The sequence below is a fragment of the Manis javanica genome, chromosome 3 (assembly GCF_040802235.1).
Source record: "Manis javanica isolate MJ-LG chromosome 3, MJ_LKY, whole genome shotgun sequence".
Lineage (NCBI taxonomy): Eukaryota > Metazoa > Chordata > Mammalia > Pholidota > Manidae > Manis > Manis javanica.
The window spans coordinates 50,251,992-50,271,221 of record NC_133158.1 but is presented as its reverse complement, the minus strand read 5'-3'; the positions used below and the strand labels follow the sequence as shown (position 1 = coordinate 50,271,221).

Sequence of the window (19,230 nt, the reverse complement as noted above, 5' to 3'; positions counted from 1 at the left end):
TAATTGTGTTAGCGACTTGCAGATAAGTTCCTGATGTTAAAGAAGGAACCCTCTTTACTCTGGCCTTGGGGAACCAGATTAGCACCCACATAATAGAGTACATTTTTCAACACTATGTGTGGTTGTCATATTTCAGGGTAAATTTGCCCCTACTGTATGTCAGGGTGTTTTGTGAGTTGTTTTTAATAGGATTCTGTTCTACTTTCTATACCAGCCTATATTGTTAATATCTGAATAGTGTGAATATTTTCATATTCAAAGCCCACCAAGTAAAACTGTGTTCAGAAGTGGGCTTATTTGGTCAGCCTTGAAAAAAATTGAGGGTTTCTCTGATATTTATACAGAATCAAGCAGTAACCAGGGTTTCATTTTCTGCAGTGGTAGGAATGCATATTTTTCTCCTAGGAATACTGTTTTTGTACTTTTATCATTTAAAAGAAAAATATTCCTGTGCGGCTGTGTTTCTGAAACTCTGTTCTTTTGCATTTCTCCTGTTATATATACTCCAATCCTTGATTTCTCTCCTGTTTCTAAGTAAAATGGTGGGGGCAGGGGCAAACAGGGTGATGCAGGAACCCCAGAAAGGGGGTGGCTTTGCAGCGCATGGTTAAGGGGCGAGCAGTTGCCTTTCTGTGTACTGTCCCCACCAAGGGAACGCTCTCCCAGCCGGAAACCTGCAGGTTCCCCTGGGGGACCCCTGGATGCTGGCTCCACCCACCGCAGCTCAGGGACACGGCTCTTGAGTAAATTAGAGGACTAGCCGGTGGTCTGAGTCAGAAGGCTGGAGAGGGAAGGAGATATTGGCAGGCTTGGAGTTGGCCCTCAGCACGCCCGGGGTACCCAGGGACGCTTTGCCTTTCCCTGCTGCTACGACTGGGGCCGTACTGGGTCATTAGCCTTCCCATCTTTCTGCATCTGCTCTGGTGAAATCTCCCCGTATTCACCACGCCTGGGGCCTCGGGTCTAAGTTGCTGTGCCCCACTGCTGGGCCAATCTCCAGGCAGGCCAGACCAAGGAGGCACCCTCTCCCCAGCGGGGGTTCTAGAAGTCAGGTCCCCTCTCCTGGGATGGGATAACAGAGCCTCTGCTTGGAGACTATGATGCCTGGATTTCTGAGGTAAAGAACTAGCGGGAAGACGCAGCATATTTTGTGGTGCGCGCGTGCATCCGCAGCAATGAATGCGTAGGTGGATCGAACAGGGACGCTGGTCTCACCTCCCAGTCACACTAGGACCCTCTACAAAATGAAAATTCAAGACCCTTTGTTCAAAAGTATAAAGAATTTCGAGATGGTGACAGCAGAGAATTAAACCATTCTCAGGCCTTCTCAGCCCAGCGTCCCGTGCAACGCACACGTGCATGTCACCGCCTACGATGTGGTTCCTGTGCACGCGCTCCTTTCAGTTGGTTTTTGAAGCAGGTGGGGCGGTTTTTGTAAAGCTTCCCTGGGCAATTTGAGGAGAGCTGAGCTGCTACACTTTTCAGAATGTCTGCTTTTATTTTATAAAAGCAGGGATGGTCTGGACTAATCAAAGGGTATAATACCTAAGCCCCTAGTTGACAGATGTGTCCCTGGGCGGAGAGGGAGCCGCCTCCCAGTCCCGGCCGCAGTCTGGGTATGCGCCGAGGTGTCAAGAGGCCTGGGCACCTTTACTACTTAAGCCACTGATTTGAAATAAAGCTTCCTTTTGGTCTTTAGTCAGCCATGGAGGCTTTTCTCCTCTTTCCTAGAAGGACAGAGAAGCTTTTCCAGCCTCTGTTTCTGTTCTCAAAAATGACCATCAGGGGAACAGTAAGGAGAAGCAGGGAGGGTCGAGGACATGCTCATGCCCCTGTCCCAGGGCTCCATCTCCACCCGCTAGAGAGAGAGAGAGGGAGGAGCCAGCGGGCCAAGTGGCCCACAGGTGTCTGGGGACGCCTGCTTCTGAGAGGCAGCGACTTCCCAGCTGGGATCTCCCCATAGGATCCCATCTATGGCTTTTGAGTGGGTCATGTCAGGAGAGAGGAGAGAAGCCACCGTGTGAGCCTGTGAGTAGACTCAAGTTTAGAAGACCGCAGCTCCCAGAGGCGGAGGACTGGTCTTGCTCAGTGTTTGCTGTTTTCTCTTGCAAGCTTTTCCTTGCACTGGGCTGGACACTCCAAATCCTTTGCATTTCTGCTTGCTCTTTGCAAATCAATGTCATTTCTAAACACAGAGCAATAATCCTTTCTATGGTTCCTGATTCTGTCTGGGATTATAAAAGTTGACAGGTAAAATGTCCACAGAAAGTTGAACAGGAGTTGTAAATTCACCTTGTGTGGATTTGGCTACATCACTTTGGATGAAATAGTGAATTAGAGCTTTGCTTCTATGAGTAATGCAATCTTCCAAACTACTGAAAGTTCAAAAAGTGTATTCTAGAGGCATTGTGTATTAGTTTTCATGAATGAACATTTTACAAATCAACATTCTTAAAAATGTCATCTGCTAAATAATCATTGTCAGAAAGTAGATAGGTAAAGACCTTTGGTAATGATATTTATTTTTACACATGCATTTAATACATACATTGCCAATAGCCCAAGTGTCTTTGAACTGTGAAACCAACTTCAGATCTTGTCTGTGGAAGCCCAGCAAGCTGAAGTCCTTATCCCTGCAGCCCCTTCTGCCTTCCCCTTCATAGCCCTACATAGATAGAGGAGTTGGCAATCATATACTTCATGCTGTATTGCCTTAGCTACATTAGCTTTGTACCCTCACACCTATAGGTGGTCAACATATGTGTAAATACATGTATATAGATGAGAAATCAGCAACAAGATGTCTGTGTATGATAATCAGCTCTCAGCTTCCCGTTATCTGCATTTTATGCAGTTTCCAGCTGAGAAAAATGCAGACTCCTGTGACATCAAGTGAAGAAGTTGTGCTCTTTAAGTGGTTTGTCATGAAATCTCTGCTATATGTTTATGGGAATGTCCATGACTAAATGTATATATGGTATGTAAGAGGCGATGCTGTTAAATGTTGCATAAACTAACAGATCCTGTAGCCAAAAATATTTAACTTGTTATTGTAATACGTGATTTGTCATTGAGAGATTATTTTTATGTATGTATATGAGAGTATTTTAGGAATCTAATTTAAGTGCATAAAACTATAGAAAAAAATGCTTAATCAGATTACTTGGATTCAACTCAACGAAATTTCTCATATTAAAAAGAAAATCCAAGTTGTATATGTTAGAAATTCAAAGAAGTCATTTTGGGGCAGAGAATGTGATGGATATAAATGGAAGGTATGGTGGAATGATAAAATGAAAGGTCCTCTAGCCATGACCTTGGGTGATAGGCCAGTGTTTCATTAAAAACTGATTTAAGCAGGTAACATACTGGAGGGTGGTTGTGTCAGAAGGACAGGAGGATCGAGAGCCTGTTTCCCATCAGATCCATGTGCCATAGGAGCTTCCATGGGTTCTGGCAGGTTGGTCAGGAATCTGGGGCTGACCCAGCCATCCTTCTAGAGAGTTCTAAGGTAGGAGAGAGATCACCCCCTGACTTCTAGGCCACCCTTTGCAGGTTTCTGTCTGGATAGATGGGGCATATCCTTTTGATGTTTGCATTTTCAGTGACATTTCCTGGGCACCCTCACCATCCTCACCTGTAGCACAGCTGGGTGGGTTGAAGAATCAAGTGTGGGTTTCTGGACACACTAAGCAGGCAGCACTTAGCTTCTTAGAAGAGAAGGGTTCCTCCTCTTCCCCTTCCCAGAAAAGGGTCAGAAGGTCCAGGCTGCTTCTAAAGCACAGGCTTTGTATACTTTGCCACCAGAAATGCCCCTGCAGGCCACCTTGGGAGGGACAGAATGCAAAATCTCATGAAACTCAAAGTCTAAACTCCTGAGAGTGGCATTTGGAAGCCATTTCAAGATATGGCAACTGTGGGGGTCCAGCCTCCTCTAACAGGCTGGAAATGACCCAACAGAGAAAAGAGCCAGTTCCTGGTGAGACTGAGGGCCTTGCATGGGGATCAGCGTGTGTGGAAGGTTTAGGGCCCATGTGGAAAGTTTGAAAGGACAGGTGGGGAGTGTGAGCGTTAGGTTCTCAACATTTCTTCCAACAAGCTGCGTGCCTCTTGATGCTGCTCACTGGCAGCCCAGGTCCCTTCCTGCTAGGACGGGAACTGTGAATACCGCAGCCCGGGTGCCTTCCTGGGCCTCAGGGCTACGGAAGCAGTGATTTCTGGAAGCTTCCTGGAATCTATTGAGTCACACAATCTGCAAATCGCCTTGAGGAACTGTCCCTGAAGATGTAACTGACTTTAGTCCCCAAGATGGAGCCATTTCGAAAGCTTGTTTGAACTTCGCTTCGGGAAGGCAGCATTTGAGGCCAGCAGGCAGATGAGCCCTGGCCCAGCCCCAGCAGAGGTCTTGACCCTTCTTTCTTGGCACCATGCCCTCTTGGCTGGGGTACCAATAGAGCTGCGAGTAGGAACGAGTCAGCCAGTCAACTGCCCCTTGGGCCCTGGTTGTTTCAGAAAGGCCTGGGGACAAGAAAAGCCAGCACGGGGCTCCAGCCCAGCCATGTTTGCAAGCCACCCCAGTTAGAATAGATGATCTAGGACCCCGACATGAGTCCCTTGTGTTTCCAGTGACAAATGGGTCACAGCACTGGTAGCATATTGCTCCCCTCCCAGCCCTGCCTGGGGGTGGGACTAAGGCACCACTCCATGGATGTCCTGTTGACTGTAATATACTTCTGTTGCCAAATAATTGTACTGTTTAATTTTCCATAAAGGGGAGACTATATTGTCTGGTATGTAATGTCCATGGAGTTCTAAAAATTACTAGGCACTATTATAAATTGTAGAACCATGTATTTGTCTACGGTTTGATGAAGCAGGGCCAAAACATTTTCATTTTTGTTTAAAAGAAGCTGAGGCTAGTTTGGCTCTTTGATTGTTCCTTTGGCACCTTATGACGTATGAAATGTTAAATTTTACCGATTCGGATATGGTAACCGAGATTTTTTTTTTTCTTAAACCAGTAGCAACATCCATACAGATTGCTATTACTGTGTATCTTGAACCTAAAAAGAAGAATCTCTTCAAAACAACTCTTTGGTCATTTTGACCTGTATGGTTTAATTCACATAGTTCATGAATAAAATGAGAAAAGCCAGCCCTGTCACGGTGGATTATTTTGGGTTCTTTCTGCCGGCCCCCTTCCTGAGCAGACAGGAAGTGAATCGCCCTGCGAACGGCATCTTCCCCTGTGTGTTTCCTTCTCCCGCAGATAAGGTTGTAGTTGTGGAAGGAAAATTATGCACAAATAAACTTAAAAAAACCAAACCAAACCAACAACCTCTTCAACTTGCCCACACCTTCTTCAGATGAATGTTAGCACTAAGTTGAAATCTGTTTCCCTGAAATTGGAGAAGTTCTCTGTCAGGTTGGCGGGAGGAATCTCCAGGCATGGAATGGGAAGAGCAAACAGCTATGAATGCCTCGAGGGCAGTCGGAAGCCCCAGTGCAGCTCTCCACGCAGTTTCCAACGCTGACTGTTCTGCACATTCAGACTTGACTTTTAACTCTGGGCACCATTAGCAAACCCAGCACAGAATTTTATTGTTACCTGAATTTTAGGGGTAATTTATAGCATTTTCTTCTGTTCCAGTTTTGAGGTAATTCCTCCCTATTTCATTATTGATGTATCTGAATCCAAGCAAGTCCTTTAAAATCTCTGGTTGGTACACTAGTTGAATTGTTACAGTACATTTTTAAAAAGTTGACCCTAAGGCAGTATATATCGCTACCTTTTTAAAGCCATTAGGTCCCATTTTTGATAAACATAAAAAGCTTTCTTGGTTGGTTTTTGAAGCCTAAAAAATAAGTTAAATATTAAAAACAAAGAAAATAATAAGTTACTTTTCCAAACTACAACTAGTTCTCTGTGAGATTTGACAGTCACTGATACAAAACGTGCTGAATAGAAAACCTATTTAACCCAGTTTAGTAGCATAATCAAGGAAATATAGAATATTTATTGTTTTTCTTCTAATTAAAGAATACTTGTTAATGCAGAAAATTCAGCAGGCACAGAGAAATAAAAAGGAAATAAAATCAACTAACACTCTTCCACACAAAACCAAATGGTCACATTTTGATGCTCCTTATCCTGTATTTTCTGTGTGTGTGTGTGCATTTCAGATGCTCATGGACCATAGCTAATATGTCTTGAAGCATTTTATAATTTGTATAGATCATCTCATGTTTTGTTTGATTGCTTTCTTTTAAATCATATATATATATTCTTCCACAACTTGATTTTTAAGCACTGCTTGGTATCCCACTGTCTGAAGGTATCCTATTTAAACAATCCTGAATGGTTACTTGTTTAGGATGCTTTAACATACTCACTGTGGTAAAAAGGTGCTGTGAAGAATGTCACTGTTCAGTGTCTGGGTTGATGTCTGGTGACCACATGGGGCATGTTTGAAGCATTTCATCACCTCCTCCATTCCCATGTGCCTAATCATCAGGAAGTTGTTAAGCTTGACTGTGAAGGACTTGAGCAGTATTCCAGCAAGAGGGTTTTTCCGAAGGTGTATTTTCCATCAGCTGTCACACGTCTTACCAGCTTGTGGCTTTACAGTGATTTTACCATGTGCGTGATGCCGTTTGGTGCACGTGGGCCTCAATGCAGTTAAAGCAGGGAGGAGGGGGATGGGAGCACTTCTCAGGGCAGATTCAGCTGCTGACACTTAGCGGCCTGCATCGCGTGGCTTCAGCGAGAGCGGTACTTCTCCCTCTTGCTGACAGCCCAGAGGCTGAGGTCAGGCCTGGCAGGGTGGCTCTGCCCCTGAAATGACTTGGCTTTTACCGTGGAGGGCGATGACTCCGCTCCCACCATCTTGCTGCATCAGCCAGAGGGAAAGGGGATCTAAAACTGGGATTTACATGTCAGGTCCTTGTACAGTCAGTCTGGGCATGCCCATGCTTCAGTTCCTCTCCTTTCATCTGCTGGAACTTAATTCTGAGGTCAGGTACCACAAGGGAGGTTAGGAAACAGTCTCTAGCTGGGTGGCCCTCTGCCCTGCTGAACTAAGGGACTTATGTTGTGGCCTGGCAGTAGTCTGGGCACACCTGGCTCCCGCGGAAGTACCAGGAGGCCCCCAGTGGAGTCTCTCAGCTGTCAAGGTAGGTGGTTGTGTCGCTGGCTTGCTGGGAGGAAGCCAGTTTCAGCCAAGTGCAACAGCCAGGAGGGTAATGTCATGCCAGATGGAGGCACGCTGGTCCCCAAACTAGGGTGCAGGGAGTGGCCGTCGTGCAGGCCTTCCCAGCTGCTGTCATCCTGCTTCTGCCCACCTGCGTAGCTTTGGGAAGGGAATCAGTTTGCTGTCCAATCTCTTGTGGAGGGTGACCAAGCAATGGGCGGGCACAAGACACCTGTTGTCTGGGGAACCCTATTTTCTCTAGAAGGCTAACAGGAGAGAAAATATAGGATAGAACTGACCTGGGTACAAGTGAATCGGGAGCATCTTACGGACACAGTGGGAAGGGGCACCGGCCCTTGCCTGAGATTAGCTTTGCCTGTTGGCTCCACTGATGGGGAGGCCGCGTGCCAGGGGTGCTCAGTGGACCCCTCAGTGACATGGAGAACAGCACAAACTTGGGGCAAAGACTTGGGCTCTGGGACCTGACCCATCAGCTGAGCAAGCATGTGACACTGAGCAAATCTCTAGGGCTCCTCAACCTCTCATTTGTAAAGTGGGGTGATGTCTGTGCCACCTGTACTACAAGGTTGTTATCAAGCTTAAGAAGGTACATGAAATGGCCTCAAAAGTTGCAGCGCATCCTACAAGCAATGGGTGTTATGTCAGGATTGAGGGCAGGACTGGTGGAGCACGAGTCATCACAACCCCTATCAGGACCAGGAGTTTGAATGAGCCCTGCACACATGATCTCGGTGGGCACCACTAGACGAACTTATGTGGTTACCGTCAGGTGCTGTGCGTAATCAGTCCTTGGGGTCCAATGGCTGACTAGAGGCCATCAAGCCGGCAATCAATATTTACTGACACCTTAGCATCTGTTGAGGCCCTGTACTAAGGTCTTAGTAATCTGACTTCATTCTTGCAGATACTCGACATGGGCACCATTGCTTCCATTTACAGGGGAGGCAACCAAGGTTTGTAGAAATTGGGGTGCTTCCCAAGTTGGAAAGGGCAGAGCAGGATTGCATGTCCACCCTCTGGATGGCTCCAAGATGCTTTTTAACCAACCACCGATTGTCCCAGAGAGCAGAGCAGCCTAAGTCTACATCGTAAGAATCATCGTAAATGGTAGGGTCACATGCCCTTATGGAATTTTCTGGTGGTATGGACATAAGATTGCAATGCCTGGCCCATATGTACTCCACATTTGTTGAATTTTGTGGCTGTAAAGGCTGGTCCTGTCAGGACATACTTGAACAACTTCTAAGTACAATAGCCACACACATACGAGGTTACTAAGGAATCTCGAGGCAGTTTTAGAGGAAGCCAAGAGTTTCTTTTCTTTGTGTCCAGTCCTGACCTGGAAAAAGGACTGCTCCCATTTGTTGCCCCCAGTCTGCATGTGGGCTGGAAAGCTTTAGAGAACTGTTAAGTTCAACTAGAGCTGTGACTTCTAGCAATCAGTGTAGCTTCCCCTGGAAGAGCAGCTTCCAGGGGTGGAGAAAACCTGAGTTCCTGTCCTGGGCTGAAATTCCTGGCCAACTCTCGGTTCAGAGGATATTCACAGGGATGGTTGAGAATCTTATTTGCTGCCTTCTCTTCCTAAGATCACAGCTCTCATCTGCATCTCTGCCCCGGTGGGGTTTAGGGAGTACGTGCTTGTTAGCAGATTAATTGCTTTCTTCTAGATTTTCTAGAAGATGAAGACACATTTTTGGCCAGACTCTCTCTAAAAACTTTAGAGAACATTACAGCCTCTACATTTAATAAGGTAATATAAAGGGCAGGGCTCTAAGACAAATCATTTTGGGCTAAGAATAGGTCAAAATGCACAGGAGTTAAGTACTTATTAGAATAATCAGATGAGCACAAACTGGCTCCGTTCTAAGTACTGTAAGCAGACCCATACGCTTGGCTGACACTGAGGCTTAAAGGCACGGCAATAGGGATCACTCCACGTACTGCAGCAGGTGTAAAAGTGTGAAGCACCAAAGCATGGAGCAGCTGCCAGTGTCTGACCAGTGTGGGTTCTGGGGATCGGAGAACCACTTTCATTACATCTGACTAGAAATGGGCACTGACAGTCGGAAATCCCAGAGGCCAATTGGCCTGGTTTGCTGGCGTCTTAACTCCACTGGTAGGCTCAGCTCCTCCAAGGTGCTGGGCTCAGAGGCCAAGGAAATGAGGTGACATACCTCAAGTACTTAACAGTGCCTGGAATAAAATGAGGCCTCATAAATGTTCACTACTTTTCCTAATGGCCACAGGTTTCATAAATTCCTAAGAATACACAAACTATATTTTCCAATTAAGGGCATGTCAACCTTTTAATCGGGGGGATTCTGATTGAAAGATACAAAAATAAGGCTCCTTGTATTTCTATTTTAAAGAAAATATAAAATAGTATGTCCTGTTCAGGAAACATTTTATTGTTGCTCCAAGTTTAAGAATTTCCCCTGACAGAAAATCAGCTTTTTCAGAAAACCTCTCGCAAAGCCCTGCTGAGCTTCTGAATCTTGGTCTTTGCAGACATATCAACATATTTCTCTCCAATGCGGACAATCATCCCACCCATGATCGACGGATCAATCTAGGAAACAGAACGGGTTGAAAATGTAAGAACACATTGACACTAATCAAATGGAAAGATGGAAAAGTACTCTGAAAAGTCTACTGCTATGTACATGTAAGGAGTTGTAATTAAATCTAGAAAAACGCAGAAGTCAAACTGAATAGCACCAGTAACCATTTAAATGGAAGATAAAAAATTTCTAGTATTGACAAATTAGTATATGTCAGATCTAATTTTTCTCATTTAATAGACATTTTAAGTGTCCAATAACCTGAGGAAACATACCACACGTAATCAAAAACTTACCTTAACTTCTACTTTCAGTACTTGGCCTTTACTTAAGAAGCTCTTCAGGACTGTCTTTAACTCAGAGAGAGTGGTTTCATCCAAAGTCTAAAAAAGGACATAACATCCTTTAAATTGACATAAAGCAGAACAGAAACTTTCCATGGTAAAAGGCAAGGGAAAACACCTCTGGCACACATCACCCAGACAGGTCTTGGGAATCCCTGCGGCCGTGAGTATACGAGGAGCCAGCCCGGGGCTGCACTGCAACAGCCAGTTACCTATGCTCACGCGCAGGGCGGCTACAAGGGGCCTGCCCCACAGGAATACCTGCGCAGCTCACCCTGGGTAGTTTCTGTACTGCCTATAAATGCCACTCCCTCCCTGTCTCTGCTCCGCTACCTGCAGCAGTAGGATTTGGACATGAGTCAGGGGGAAAACCCTGAAGCTGGTAAGGCCTGATGACAGGCCTCCTCTCTGTGCAGCTCCGGTGAGCATAGCTTGGGTCTATTATTCGCTTGGATGAAAAGCTGCAGATTAATCTGATTCTGTAATCTTTCAGATCCATGGTTACTAGACGCCTCGGCATGGCCACTGCATTCCCTGAACCTGAGGGGCCTGGGCAGCTGGGGCTCCTGCGGTCAGTGCAGCTCAGTGACCTACTCAGGCAGAGCAAGCATCCCCATGTCCGGACTGTCCCCTCCTCTTGCCCCAGTTCTTATTCCTGGTGGGGTGAGAATGAAAAGGTTGCGGAAGAAGAGGCCTTTGCCTGTCAGAAATCCCGCCTCCTTCCCCACACCTTCATCAGGAGTCCAAAGCTAGCAAAAACAATGATCCATCTTCATAAAGCTCTAACAATAGCTTTTGGGGGTGGTGGGGACAAAAGTCTGATCAACATTCAACTAAAACATTATTTGCTGAGACTCTGAGGTGAGAGAACGCTGAAGTGCACGCACACCTTCCATTTGGACCCATACTGAGCGCCAGGCATGCGTGTGTGAGGCACTCTGCACCCGCCACCTCCTGACATCTGGACAACCCCGGGAGGCCAGCAGTTACACCCTTGCACATATGGGAGAACCGAGAGGTTCAGATTAGTGAAGAAGCTCAAGTAAGGTCCTACCAGCAAGCCAAGTCTAATGCCAACATCTGAAATCAGTTTCTCTCTAAAGTCTGTGCCCTTAGTCACTAATCAAGGTATAATTTTTTTAAAACAGCAGAAACTTAAGGAATTTCAACATCAAAAGCATTAGTGACAGTGGGTTCTAAAAAGCTTTTACAAAAATAACAGCCCTTTAAAAAATCATGTCATTGTAATGACTGGAGAATGACCTGTGCCAGTGCTTGGTCAAGGGGACAGTGTGGCTGGAGGCTGGTGAAGCCTCCTCTGAGCTGCACTGTCCAGAACCTGTGCAGTCACAATGGGCCGTGATGATTCTGTCACGTGCTCTGGTGGCACCAACTAGAAATGTGCAGATACACACTGGGTGCTCAAATGTCTCTGGAACTGTGCGCTTTTGGAGAGTTAGTCTATCTTTTAAACACTAGAAATATTCCTGTAAGTGAGGAGAGGTGCTACATATGTCATGCTCTACTAATAAGCTCCACAGACTGTCCTCCTGTCAACAGAACTACAGTAGAAAGAAAATACGTATTTAAGATCATAACACTAATTCTGGGGAGGCAGTATAGCTTAAGGACTTCTGAGAGTGGTCTGTACTTGAATCCTGGTTCCACTTTTGTGACCAAGGGTAGGGGATTTTATTTCCCTTGCTTCAGTTTCCTCATCTGTAAAATAAGGATAATTATACATCTACTTCACACAGAATCTGATATTAAATAAATAATAAGTTATAAAGCACCCAGCATACAGTAGGCTTCAGAAAGTGGTGGCTGTTATTACTGAACACTTTAGCAAGTCAACAATATTAAAGGGCCTCTCTGCCCTGCCCTTTCCCATTCACTACCACAAAAGATTAGAAACTCTAGTTTCAGTAAACTACTTAATACGGTGTTTACAAATAACTCTAACCTATAACAGAACATAAGCCCCTATTTCCTCACACATTTTAACCTGGTCTACATTTTACCCTAAAGCCTAGTCACTGGTTCAGGAAGCATTAGTAAGACACACGCTGGCCCCTCCAGAGTGGATGCTCACAGAAGCTGGTGTAAGGATGAAGCAAACCTCCCAAGTGACGAGTCACCTTTTCCAATTTATGGCTTTTAGCCTGTTTTTTTTTCTTTCTTTTGCAAATGATGCATGGGACATCAAGGCAATGTGGCAGCCAACACCCTGTCACTTACAGAGGCAGTGGTAACTGTGCAAGGCACTTCTCCACGGTGGACACTCATCATGGTAGAAAAGGCAGAGATGACTCCAGGGGTGTTGGTCAAGCGACCATTTTCTGCAAGCAGGTCTGGGAAAGTGAAGGTATTTCAGTAACACAAAACTCACTTCAATGGGTTCCTCAGGAGTTACTATATTCAGTTGAAAAGCAAACTTAGGTTTGTGGCCTTAAAATACTATACTCAGAGTCATTTAAGAATGTGAACAGAGAAGATGCAACTTGTTATTTAATAACAAATAAACAAATAAGCTCCACACACAAGTAACAAAAGGTGTATGTTATTTGTGGAGCTTATTTGTTACTAAGATTCCCCTGGTCTGCACCAGTTCTAAGTCGGCTGCTGGGTGCCAGCTGAGGCGAGGTGTCGTGCAGAACTGCAGCCCCAGGGGCCCACCTGGTGGTGGGCAGGAGTGAGGAGTGGGGGGCAGAGGCATGGAGCGCCCCCGACTGCCTCCCCCATACCTTTCCCCATGTGCCCACTACCACCCACCACTGCCCTCCCCAGACCCTGCGAGGGGGAAAAAAAAAAGACTGCATTGACAAGCACTTATATTAGCTAAGTGGGGCGTTGTGGTCCCTACAGATCTGCAACAGATTTCTTAATCACAGCTGGCCATCTGATTTTCATGTTGGATTCCAGCATTTGGCTACAATCCCCAAATTAACATACTGTCTACATTCAAAGATGATGGCATGAACACACTTTCTTTGGAATTTCTATGCTGAGTTGACCACGATTTGGAAAGCAATCCTGTGAACCAAGGGATGCAACTAGGACAGAGGTACAGCTGCTGAGTACAACCTACTGTCTAAGCATGACTCCTACCAGTCTCTTCCAAGGGCAGAAGCTAGTATCTATGCAATTGGACATGCTTACATCTTAACATCCTTTAAACAGTGCTTCTCAAACTTCAATGTGCAAACAATCTGCTTGGGGAGCTGGGTACTATGCACATTCTGATGGGGCAGGCTGGGCTGAGCCCAGAAGTTCTCCATTGCCAAAGGCACGTGGAGCTGATGCTCCTGGTCCATAGACTGCATTTCTAGCAGTAAAATTTTCAGACTTCAGTGAAAAAGCCCTACTACTTACTGATCAGGTTGGACGTGAGGGGCGAAAACTTCTCTTTTGCTGTCATGTCATTTAGGCTTTTCACTTTAATGGAACGCTTTACGTAGGGATTCATAACGGAAACAGCCATTTTAGGTTCCTTCAAGATTTGCTAAAAGTACCACAAAATAATTTCTTAAACTTTTAGAGCATAAATAAATGATCCTAGCAGCTATAAACATACTTTATTATGAATCATGTATTCCATTAATTAGACTCAAAGCACATATGAAGATAAGTTTGCAATCAAAGATTTTCTGCCTTTAAGAATATACCATACCAATGACTTGATACAGGATACATTATTTCTTGAAAAATTTAGAAATACTTTATGACATTTCCTGAGCTTACTTTTGCTTTTCAAGAGATTATAAAGAAACTGGGAAGCCAAAAAATTCAATTTGCTGTGTATTTTATATGGGTACTATTTATGTATTTAAAATGGGTAATATTCTAGTTTTTCACATATTGAGAGGATGCTACTGATGCCAACACTCTTGTGCAGACCTATAAAGTGCTCAGACTGCAAAGGCAGCTTCCTTGACATTCCCTTGGAGGGGGCCTGTGCATCTCAGACTGATCCTGACTTACGGCGCTCCGGGAACCAGCCCAGACCAGTGAGAGACCTCTGGTGTTTCCAGAGCAGCCTCGATCAGTCTGGGACAGAGAGTGGTCAAAAAATGGGAGTGCAATGATGACAGACACCACTTTGTCTCCACTGTGTTAATTTAGAAACGTCTGTTTTCAGTGACCAAGTACAGCTGCCAGCACCTTGCTCCCTTTAGTATCAGGCCAGAGTGCTAACGACCCACGGCAGTTCCCACCGGGCATCGTTCAGGTATGTATGTCCGTCAGCCTTTCAGTTACCCTGCAGCTCCTTCCCAGCTCCTGGCCAGAATCAGCCTCTGATCCAGGCTACTTGTTCTAGAGTGCCATCTAATGCTAAAACTTCAACTTGAGTGGCCCCAAAGAAACATTTTTCCATAAGAATTCCTGGCTTATACAAATTAAAATCATTCTGGAGTTTGCATTATGCAGTTTTCACGCTGCTTATCTGTGTCTGCCGCATTATCCAATGGGCAGTTAGCGACACCTGAGCAGCATCATACTGTCCTCTCAGTGCCAAGAAATCACTGACTTCCATTTTAAAGAGTCTTGAGGAAACTGCCTCCTTTTTATGTCTCCATGTGCTTACGTGACTTCCAGGTTTTAGCCCACCTTATTCTACATTCCTCAACCCACCTCATTCTCTCCACTGTGAACATCACTGTTCAGGTGGAAAATGGGCCTAAGTGACAAGCAGTGGGCAATAATCACCACGCCCTCCAATGCCCATGTGTGAGCCTGTCTGCTCTAGCTCCCCCTCCCCCAAGTGCCCCCAACAGTAACTGTGAGATCGGAGTGGCTCTGTGAGGATCAATATGGCTGATCACACCAACTAAGGCTGTAAGCATTCTGCAGAGGTCACTGGTCAAGGCAGAGCTAAAAGGAAAGAATACAGAACTAACATTGTCTGTTAGGCCAAAAGCATGAAAATGAACAAAATTGCCAAGTATTATTCTATATGACTAGCCCATGAGGGTTTCTTTTTCTCCTAATGTTGAGATTAAAAAAAAAAATCTTTAGAAGTAAGTGGATTAAAAGTAAGAAATCTTAAAAACAAACAAACAAAAAGAGCTAAATTTTCTCTGGAGAGAGTATATACTAGATTGTGTTCTCCTCTCTTTTAATGAAGAACTTATTGTCAGAGACAACAAACTAGAAAATAAGAGAAGGGGAAGCAACAAAATACACAGGAACTTAAGTAGAAAATTCAGTGAATGTTATAGTGGATATTTCTTCTATTTAAGTTACACTGTAGGCTTTTATTTATTCAATTCAATTAGAGTCTTCTTGTGTTTAAAAAAAAGAATAGTAAAAATAAACTTTCCCCTGTAGCCTCATGGTCTACGTCAGTTCTCTACCACCAATCAATTCTATTATAATTACTAATGTACTGATTCTGTTCCCAGCATGCATCTGCTCATTTCCCCCTTTTATCGTGGGAGTAATATAAAAATTAAAACCAAGGAAAGGCCTCACAGGGGATATAAATTTCTAGTAACACAAAACCATAATGTATTCTAAAGACTATTTTGGAAATATTTAGAATATAAGCATAGATGTTCAAAGATGACTTTTTAATACTCTTTTGAAATGGCACATTTTCTTAAATTACCACCTTGTATTTTCTATTTCTATTTCTTCTTAGACCAAAGTCTTGGTTCCTAGTATAAATATGCTTATTTGAATACGCACCTATCATACGATGAGTTCAGAATTAAATACCCAGTATTATTACTATCAGCATTAGTACAGTAAACAGGCTTTTTCTTTGTAGTTCTTTCACTCTTAGGATATACCACCTTTTTAGAGATGCACAATCACATAACTAAAGGAAAAAATACACAGTGGGAACTTTTAAGTAAAGAAAGATGACTTACTGCTACTCTCAACAATTCCTTTTCTACTTGTTCCAGTTTATTCTGTTTAGATGCCGCAGAATAAAGAGCAGTGGCATAGCGACCTTCAATGCCATATATCTGAACAGGTGGCTTTAAAAAGAGTGAGGTAGGGGAGGAGAAGAAAAAGAGAATCAGTTAAGACAATATTATACTGTCAATAGCAGAATTAAATACTTACAATTTTAAAAATACATCTTTTCCAGCACATAACAATTTAAATGTGTCACCAAAGAATTATCCTGAATGGCAATTCTCATACAAATTAGGGATGTTTCTTTGGCCAGGTCACTCCATCTTTGTGCTTCCCGTTCCTTATCTTAAAATGAGGGACTTAGGGAACATGGTGTCTAAAGCCCCTTTCAGCCATCGCTATAATTCAGTTATGTTAATTTTGAGACAAGCTTATGCTTCCCTTTAACTCTGTAACTATTTGGTTCTAAGTATGGTAGATTTTTAACACTGATAGAAGGCAGTTTTGAAAATGTCAGAGCCAGTAAAACACATGCTAATGAAACACACAAGTATACCTTTATACATTTCATAGTAACAATATAAATGTCCCTCACAGAGCCTTCCCATCAAGGTTCAATTTAATGGAGCCCTTTAGCAATTTACTAAGTGCCTGATGCTTGAGTTTTTTTTCTCAATCAACTATAGGCTTTTTTTTCTACACACCACCATCAATGTACAACTATATATGCTTAGTGGTACTGCACGGTTTTAGTGAAAAAGCTCAGGCTGTGAATGAGAAAGATTTAGTTCCAGTCCCGCTCTAAGACCATGCATAAAGGTTTGGGTAGTAACTCTACAAAAGTTCATGCCCTCCCTGTACTGCTGTTTGACTCACACGCTCTTGTCTGCTTTGCAATGACAAAAGAGTTAAGCTGACATACCCTCACAAGCTTGGCAAATGGCCTGACCACAGATGTACTGAAGCATCGCACCTTTAAAAAAAAGGAAAATAGATCAAACAAGATTACCTGAGAGTTTTCTTCATTTAAACCAATACAAAAAAAGTTTAAGTATGATTTTTAAAGGATTGGTTTCTTATGTCTCTTTGTATCATCACACAGATTACATGAGGGTAAGCTGCTCTTTATTACTCAGGAGTAAATTTCCCCACTGAGAATCATCCCAAGTTGCTTGGGAAATTGCCTTGCCACTAACTTCTTAGTTTGCTAGGAACTGGCTGACGCTAGCACACAAGTATGAGAGAGAAAACACTAATTTTGATGAAATACATGTTTCAAAAAAATTTTTTTTTTAATTTTGGCATTTATATTTCCCCCCTCATGCAGGATTTTAATAAGAATTGGGAGGATTCCAGTCATCTAAGAGATGTACCTGGACTCCAAATCCTACCTGAAAATGAGGATCAATCCTTTGAATACTGAACAGTCTGACGTGAGAACAGGCCCTAGTTCTGGGAGATGGTATCTAATCAAGGGACAGAGTTGGATTCCATAGTTTAAAAAGCACCTGCAAGGGCACGGGTCACCTTCAGTAATTCCAGCTCTGGAGTATACTATACCCAAACTGGCTGTGGGGATTAAAAGACTTTTTAGCACTTATGTAAGCTGTACGGTATTATGCTATGTAAAGCATCGTGTGGCTATGTAGCATCAAGAGCACGAATGATCTTTCCAACTTCATCATCTGAGTGACTCTGAATCTCAGCTCTACCACTTACTGGCTGAGCACCCAAGGATGAGTCACTTTACCTCTCTGTGCCATTTTCTTTATAAAAATGTGAAATATGTTTTACAAAAGACCCTTAGCACCTTAGCACGGTTGGTGACCTGACAGGTTTGACCCAAACGACTAAGCAAGATGACTTGGGGTGGGCCACGTTGTTTCCTCGGAGTCCAGGGAAGCCCGGCTCCCTCTCCCTGCCCGTCAAGGCAGCTTCTTCCCGGGGCTGTGCTCGTATGACGCCAAGGTCAGGCAAGCGCGGCCCCGTGCCCACTGCCCCCCGGCGTCCGGAGGCAGAGGCGGGCCGCCCTAGTCCTCTTGCGTAACCACTACTCTCCGGACCCCAAGAACCCGACAGGCGGCCACGGTTCCCCAGCTGTGGCCTCACAGCGCGGCGCTTAGGGGTCTGGTACAGGTCAACCCAGGAGGGATCCTCCCGCGGGCTTTCAGGGCCGTCGTTCTCTCACCTGCCGGGAGAGCCCGGACACCGCGCAGACGGCCATCTTTTCCTGGGCGCCTGTAGGTCAAACCTGGGCTGGAGACAAAGACGCGAGGGCGCAAGCGTGCGTCGGCGTAGCCGCCAGGCCCGCTGGGAAATGTAGGCGTAGGTGTCAGGCCGCATGCGCGGGGACCTCCCTCAGGCTGAGTTCTACCATCCGAAGCGGATGGTAACGGCCGGACCCACAGGCTGGAGATGGTGTTGGTGGGCTCGGACAGAATCCGAAAAAGAAATCCTTCAGTTAGAGTGGCCTTTACTGTAGAATGGATTTATTCTCTAGTTTTAAGTTTCCATTTAGATAAATACGATGGCATTTGTTCCATTTCACAGTCATCAGTCGCATCGTTAGCATCTTTCCCCTTCTTACTACACTAAAGTATGTATCAAACAGCTTCTCGCGCAGTTAAAAAAATAAACTACCCTACAGCTTCCGCAGCGGACACTATGTGCCCAGTAGGTGGGCCGGGACTGCCCTGCATGCCGCACCCCTTTCTGCCCCCTTCTTTCCTGAGCAGCACTGACCTGTGATTTTGCGACGGCATCTGAGATTCTGGGCGCTTGGATTCTGGATAGGGCAGTGATTATTCGAGAATCAGACCTAAAGTGGGAGAACTGGGGTTTAAGTAAATGTGACATTGAAACAGAATCCAACACTAGTCTTGGGCAGTTTCTCTGCATTCACAAGAGCAAGCTATTTTCAGCCTACTTTCCCCTAAATGGAGCTTACTCTAGAGTGAGCAAGGGTCGGAGCTCCCTGGTTGCAATGACGGGGTCCTCTGATCAGTTGAAAGGTTTTTCTGCTCACATCTATTATACGGACAAAGATTAATTTGTTTATTTACCCTTTCGGAGTACAGTTTTTTCACCATTACAAAAACCTTGTAAAAATGCAGAAAAGCAGAAGGAATGTGATTGCCCTCTTTTCCACCACCTAGAGCCAGCTGTTGTCAGTGTTTGAGCGTGTCATCTCCCAGTATTTTTTCAGGCAGTAGCCTGGACTGCCCAGGCTTGAAACCCAGTCCTTTCGGT

General features: G+C 44.6%; 1 protein-coding gene across 1 annotated transcript; it reads right to left on the bottom strand.

Moving 5' to 3' along the window:
• Nucleotides 1-9,598: 9,598 nt before the first annotated feature.
• ATP5PO (ATP synthase peripheral stalk subunit OSCP) lies at nt 9,599-18,290 on the bottom strand. Its single transcript, XM_017680754.3, has 7 exons — nt 18,170-18,290; nt 16,904-16,954; nt 15,990-16,100; nt 13,489-13,618; nt 12,355-12,467; nt 10,069-10,155; nt 9,599-9,780 (listed from the first exon to the last, which is right to left on the bottom strand). The coding sequence occupies exons 1-7, from the start codon at nt 18,203-18,205 to the stop codon at nt 9,667-9,669; spliced, it is 642 nt and encodes a 213-aa protein (XP_017536243.1). The 5' UTR covers nt 18,206-18,290; the 3' UTR covers nt 9,599-9,666.
• Between the last annotated feature and the right edge of the window lie 940 nt (nt 18,291-19,230).